This window comes from Chlorocebus sabaeus, chromosome 28 (assembly GCF_047675955.1).
Source record: "Chlorocebus sabaeus isolate Y175 chromosome 28, mChlSab1.0.hap1, whole genome shotgun sequence".
Taxonomy (NCBI): domain Eukaryota; kingdom Metazoa; phylum Chordata; class Mammalia; order Primates; family Cercopithecidae; genus Chlorocebus; species Chlorocebus sabaeus.
This window is the reverse complement of record NC_132931.1, coordinates 1,817,744-1,824,554: the sequence shown is the minus strand read 5'-3', so window position 1 is coordinate 1,824,554 and position 6,811 is coordinate 1,817,744. Positions and strand designations below refer to the sequence as shown.

At 47.7% G+C, this 6,811-nt stretch overlaps 1 protein-coding gene across 1 annotated transcript in view; it reads right to left on the bottom strand.

Annotated features, from left to right (window-relative positions):
- Positions 1–3,697: 3,697 nt before the first annotated feature.
- The window catches only part of TMEM248 (transmembrane protein 248), a 35,498-nt gene continuing 32,384 nt past the window's right edge, over positions 3,698–6,811 (bottom strand). Inside the window, exon 7 of the mRNA XM_008018280.3 lies at positions 3,698–6,810. Within this exon, the coding sequence (XP_008016471.1) occupies positions 6,790–6,810 (21 nt within the window). The 3' untranslated portion in view covers positions 3,698–6,789. The remainder of the gene's footprint in view (position 6,811) is intronic.

The following is a 6,811-nucleotide window of genomic DNA, read 5'->3' as shown; positions in this document are numbered from 1 at the left end:
CCACCATCCTTGTTTTACAGATGAGGGAACTGAGGCACAAGAGGCTCAGCCACGGCCAGACGAGTGCCTCACGCCTGCAATCCCAGCACTTTGGGAGGCCGAGGCAGGTGGATCACCTGAGGTCAGGAGTTCGAGACCAGCCTGGCCATCACAGTGAAACCCCGTCTCTATTGAAAATATAAAAATTAGCCGGGCATGGTGGCGGGCGCCTGTAATCTCAGCTGCTCGGTGGGAGGCTGAGGCAGGAGAACTGCTGGAACCTGGGAGGAGGTCGCAGTGAGCCGAGATTGTGCCACTGCACTCCAGCCTAGGCAACAGAACAACACTACATCTCAAAAACAAAACAAAAGGCTCAGCCACTTGGCAAGTTACAGGCATGTAGGAGTCAGGGTCTAAGCTCACACCCACCACGCTGTGCTTCAGCTCTGGGAGTGCCCTTCTTGCACCGTCTCTGGAGGAGTGTCTCCCTGTGAGGCCTCTTGCTGACCACCCCCTGGGGTCCCTGTGGCAGCAGCCTGGGGGAATCCTGTCCTCAGATGGGGAGACACGTCCCTACAGGACTTCTAGTCTCCACTTAGCAATGACCCAGGGCACCTGAGCATGGCTTCAGTGCACCAGGAGCACAGCCTGCCGCCTCCACATGGAGTCCCTGGGTCTAGAACTCCCCATATTCGTCTACAAATGGCGCCTCTTTCAAGATTTGTTTTGTTTTGTTTTGTTTTGTTTCAGGCAAGGTCTGCTCTGTCACCCAGGCAGAGTATAGAGTACAGTGGTATGATCTTGGCTCACTGCAACCTCCGCCTCCCGGGTTCAAGTGATTCTCCTGCCTCCGCCTCCCAAGTAGCTGGGATTACAGGCATAAGCCATCATGCCGAGCTAATTGTTGTATTTGTAGTAGAGACAGGGTTTCGCCATGTTGATCAGGCAGGTCTCGAACTCCTGACCTCAGGTGATCCTCCCACCTCGGCCTCCCAAAATGCTGGGATGATAGGCGTGAGCCACCGCGCCCGGCCCCAAGACGCCTTCTGTGAGCACCTCAGCTGAAGTATCATGTCCATCCTCTCTATCCTGCTCCTCTCCGTCTCCCCACGATCGGCCATCAGATGTTGTATTTGTTTCCTTACGACTAGAAGGTAAGTGCCAAGAGGGCAAGCACTGTCTGGGAACTGTTGTATACCCAGCTCTTAGAACAGCAACCGGCAATAAGAGGATCCCGGGAAATGTTTGTTATTGAATGAGCAAAAAAGTTCAGAGGCACCAGGTGTGGTGGTGAACGCCTGTAATCCCAGCACTTTGGGGAGGCCGAGGTAGGAGAATCGCTTGAGCACAGGAGTTCAAGACCAGCCTGGGAAATATAGCAAGACCCTGTCTCTACAAAAAATGTAAAAAATTATCCAGGCATGGTGATGTGCACCTGTGGTCCCAGCTGCTCGAGAGGTAGAGGCGGGAGGATTGCTCAAACCCAGCAGTTCAAGGTTACAGTGAGCCATGAATGAACCACTGCATTCCAGCCTCCTGGGGGACAGAGTGAGGCCCTGTCTCAAAAAACGAAAGAAGAGGAAGGAGGGAGAGAGAGAGAGACAGAGTCAGAGACAGAGAGAGAGAGAGAGAGAAGGAAAGAAAGAAAAGAAAAAAGAATTTGGAGAAAAGAGGCTGAATGTCAACAGCAAAACTCAACCCCTGCTTCTTTCCCCTTGGATGTAGCGTGATTTACTGCCAAGTCTTCTAGCAATTTTTTTTTTTGAGACAGGGTCTCACCCTGTCGCCCAGGAGGCTCAAGTGCTGGAGTGTGATCATAACTCAGTGCAGCCTTGACTTCCCAGGTTCAAGTGGTCCTCCCACTTCAGCCTCCCAAGTAGCTGGGACTACAGTCACGTGCCACCACCATGCCTGGCTAATTTTTGTATTTTTCGCAAAGCTGGGGTTGCCCACGGTGGTCTCAAACTCCTTAGCTCAAGCGATCCTCCCGCCTTGGCCTCCCCAAGTGCTGGGACTCCAGGTGTGAGCATCATGGCCAGCCTCTTCTTGCAATTTTTCAAACCACCCTAGTTCCCCCATCATCAACAACTAGCGTGATGTGAAGTGTGCGTGGTCTTCATAGGTGGAAAGAATGTGGGCTCTCAAATGGGTAGGGATACACTCATTTTATTTTTTTGAGACAAAGTCTTGCTCTGTTTCCCAGGCTGGGGTGCAGTGGCACGATCTCAGCTCACTGCAACCTCTGCCTCCTGGGTTCAAGTGATTCTCCTGCCTCAGCCTCCCAAGTAGCTGGGACTACAGGCGCCTGCCACCATGCCCAGCTAATTTTTATATTTTCATCAATAGAGACGGGGTTTCACTATGTTGGCCAGTCTGGTCTTGAACTCCAGGCAAGGATATGTTTCTTTGAGACAGCAACTGAGTTCACAATAACCTTGAGTAGACTCTGGAGTGCTATAGTCTGTGCGTTCATTCCACTTTTGGGGGAATCCTTGCATGTCTGTGAGTCTGAGGGAACTGTAAGCACAGGGGGCCCACTGGGAAAATGAAACGGTTTTAAAGCAAAACCTCTGATCTGACTTGAGAACCTGGCACGTATCAGGTTTTACCAGGCTAAGACAGCAGAGAGACGTGAGCTGTTCTTCTCCAAGGCGTATTCTGTACTGAGATGGGAGGTGAATCACCACACAATTGAATACATGAGTCCAAGGAGAGAGCACAGGCAATAACACCGCGCTCCAAGCAGTTTGCCTGTTACAGGCAGGAGGCAGGGAGAGGTGGAGGTGGAAGGAACAAAGAACTCATTGAGTATCACCTTCCTCAACCACCACACTGACCTCACGACCCCAGCACCTGCTGGGGAGGGAGGGGGAGGGACATGGAGCCTCTAGCTGCTGGAAAGGGGAAGGATTTGCATTAGTGAACACTAATCTCCCTTTAGCTATGGAAACTGTGGAGGATGCACTGTCTTGCCAAAGGAGGTCTAGAGCAGACCAGAGCTCTGCAACAGGAGACCACAGAGCGGGCGGGGCACCTGAGGTTGGGCATACAGGCTTAGTGCACGCTGAGGGCTTATGTCACCGAGAGGGGTGTCCTGGAACTCCTACGTCTATTCAATGCTCCCCGCTGGTCTGTATTTATTATTTACTTCCTTGGGGCAGGATTAGGGTCAGGCCTGCAAGCACTTGTTGGTCTAGCAAGCTACAGGAGGCTTTGTACCCTTAGGGGGAAGACGCATGTGCTTGGTGAGGCTGCCTTCATAGGAACAATGACCACCCGTCGTCCAAATGACAGGTGACATTTCAAAGGAGCAGCCTGCAAAAAACCCTCAGCTGCTGACCACACATGTTCTTCCCTTAGAAAACACCCATCTGGGCCGGGCACGGTGGCTCACATCTGTAATCCCAGCACTTTGGGAGGCCGAGGCGGGCAGATCACGAGATCAGAAGATCGAGACCATCCTGGCTAACACGGTGAAACCCCGTCTCTACTTAAAATACAAAAAATTAGCCGGGCATGGTGGCGGGCGCCTGTAATCCCAGCTACTCGGGAGGCTGAGGCAGGAGAATGGCGTGAACCCGGGAAGCGGAGCTTGCAGTGAGCCGAGATTGTGCCACTGCACTCCAGCCTGGGCGACAGAGCGAGACTCCGTCTCAAAAAACAAAAACAAAAACAAAACAAAACACCATCTGGTTGGAGGAAGAAAACGCAGAGCAAATAAATTCAGATGTTTTATTCTGTAAAGCACATATGCACATACTTCAAACACGGAAAATTAATCTGGAAGTGAATGCCGTAACAGATCAGCTACTGACCATCATGCAGCAAGAGGTGAAATGGACCCGCTGGCCCTCAGGACCCCACAGTGCCTGCAGGAGGGGTGAAAACCCAGGAAGCTGAAGCCCTACACGCTGCCGAGGAAAACGCAACAGACATGGCAGGTGCCTCATGACAAGAAACACTTACAAATAGAATCAAAACTGATTCAAGTCATACAGTGAAAGGACAAAAGGAAAAAGGAAAGAGATCAATATGATCTGAAACAATCATTTTAAGAGTAAGTTGCTGACCTTCTGCTGGCCCTCCAGTCCGAGATGCCTGAGGGTGAGCTAGTGCTCCTGCACGGGGCCGCCCTGAACAGCAAGAGCACCCTGTCTGTCACACACTTCAAATCCTGAGGTCCACCAGCAAACTCCAGCTGAGCATTGAGACTGGGAAGTGCTCAGATGGTGACAGGTCCCCTGGGCTTTCTGAGACTCGCTGGAGTCTCTTCAGGTTCTAGGCCTCTTCACCCAGGCCCCCAGGCCTCCTCTCTCCCTGCAGCCTTCCTTTATAAAACTGATTGACTCTGTGTTTCTGTAAGATCTTTGAGAAGTACTTGCTTAGGTGAATGCTGGGATTTTAAAGTGTGTGTCCTGGGCTCAGGACGAGCCATCTGTCCAGGCATTTTTGGCACTTCCTTTCCTTACATCTAACAGTGTCGCCCCTCCCCTGGCTACAGAGTCCAGCCACACTCTGTCATTAAAACAAGGGTAACTAATATTAGCAACGAGCTGGACTGAACGAACCAGTGAAATTGGCTTTTTCACTGTCTTTCTCCTTCGATACCACTCTGCCAGCTATAAATCTATCCCTATAACTCTGTTTCATTGGGATTTTATTAATTCAATAGCAGCTTAATCTAAAATATGACGGTCCTAATGATAACGGCGTTTCTAGAGCCAAGCCACACGGCTCTTTCTCAATCTTGTGTCCTAAGGGTCTCAAAGTCTCTAAGGAGAAAACTAAATTAATAAGTGAGCCATGCATCGTGTAAGCAACTCGTATCATACAAAGAAACTGGATAGACAAGTATGATTACTGCGCTTGAAACATACGAAAAGGAAAAAGAGGAATACTAACATATCAAGTTACTATGGTGATTATTTTAACAATCTTCAATAAAAGCCCGCAACTCTTTTCCATTCAAAAATGCCCAGGATAAAATGTTCTAAGCCAATGTATTTCAGAATGAAGGAACTAATCCTAATTCAAAACAGACTACAAACCTAGAGTTAAGGAGAGGAAGTACTCATGGTCATGTCCAAGGTTTTCAGTGCCCTTCTGTTATAACATTGCCTGGCAGAACACAGAAGTTATTAGTGACAATGAGCTATTAAGGCAAAAAGTTATTAAGAAAAATAGTAAGAATACAACATGAAAGGACTGAAAAAGATAATGTACAATTTTGCTTAAATGAATAAGGATTAGAAGGAAAAAGAGACAGAGGAACTAGACAATCAAACAAAACGTTATAAGAGGGCCGAGTGTGGTGGCTGACACCTGGAATCCCAGGATTTGGGGAGGCCGAGGTGAGAGGATCATTTGAAGCTAGGAGTTCCAGACCAGCCTAGGCAACAGAGGGAGACCTCGTCTCTACAAAAAAATTTAAAAACTAGCCAGGCGTGGTGGCACACGCCTGTAGTCCCAGCTACTCAGGAGGCTAAAGTGGGAGGATTGCTTGAGCCCAGGAGTTGGAGGCTGCACTGAGCTATGCTCCAGCCTGAGGGACAGACAGAGCACAAGACCCTGTCTCAAAAAAAAAAAAAAAAAAAAGAAGAAAAGAAAAGTTACAAGAAAAATGCTTTTGGTTTTCCCTGATAAATGGCAAATTAGAATTGCATTCCTTCAAACTTCACAGGCACTGTTTTCAAACTCTTCCTGATATACTAGTTGCCATTTTCCTCCTGAAGATATGTTAGTCACATAAAAAGCAAAAAAAAGGAGAAATCCACCCACTCTTGAAAGAAAGAAAGAAAGAAAGAAAGAAAGAAAGAAAGAAAGAAAGAAAGAAAGAAAGAAAGAAAGAAAGAAAGAAAGAAATCCTTTCCTATTAGAACTATTAGAATTATTCTTTCTTTCCATACTGTCATCTGCATTCCAGAAAGCAGAACAGCAAACGGTCACTCTAACTCTAGAGCCACTTACATTTTGAAGCCCTTTTGAGTGAAGAGGCTGCTTTAACTTTGACAACAGAAGGGAGGGACAAGAGCGGCCAAGAAGACAGTAGAAGCTTCTGTGCCACCTCCAACAAGACCAAGTTCCTGGTCATCCATGTGGAAAATGAAACTTAGATTTTTACCATGTACGTGACTTAAATATTTAACATTTTACTCAGGATAAAAGCACAAGTCTGTCCTAACTAGAGTAGTATTAAAATGAAACTATTTTATTTTTTCTTTATAAAGGAAAAAAATAAACAAAAAAAACTCAGGTATGTTTCCTGCAAGCAAAACGGAGAAAAAGGTATTATTGTTGTTACTATGATTATTAAGCCACAGACACATAAAATCCACAAAATGGATTGGTGGCTTTGGAAATGCAATACTGTATCAAAGGTGCAGGCTGTTTCAAACGTTCTCTACATACTGGGCCGAAACAAGAACCAAACCAAACTTCAACCCCACCAGTGACGCAACGCACCCGTGACCTTAGTGAAAACATTGTCGTGACCAGCTCCAACGCAGCTAGATCCAGGAAATCCTTCTCTAGAGACATGTGGAAACATCCCATCAGGTAGGTCCTCAAGTCCAAGGTGGGGCTGAAGGGCTCTGGCTGCACCCAGGGCAAAGCACGTGCATTATTGGACCAATTTCTGAATAGATTTTTATAAATATGTACAAATCAGTTACAGGCACTTGAAATGTCTTTGGCTGGAATAACCCAACATCGCAAGATAATGTATTCACAGAGCGTCCAGGCCCAGGCTGGGTTCAGCAGGCAAGGATTATGGTTCTCTCAGTCTCTCTCAGAAAACAAGGAGCTGTGGAATTAGGCTTCAGCCAAAGCCACC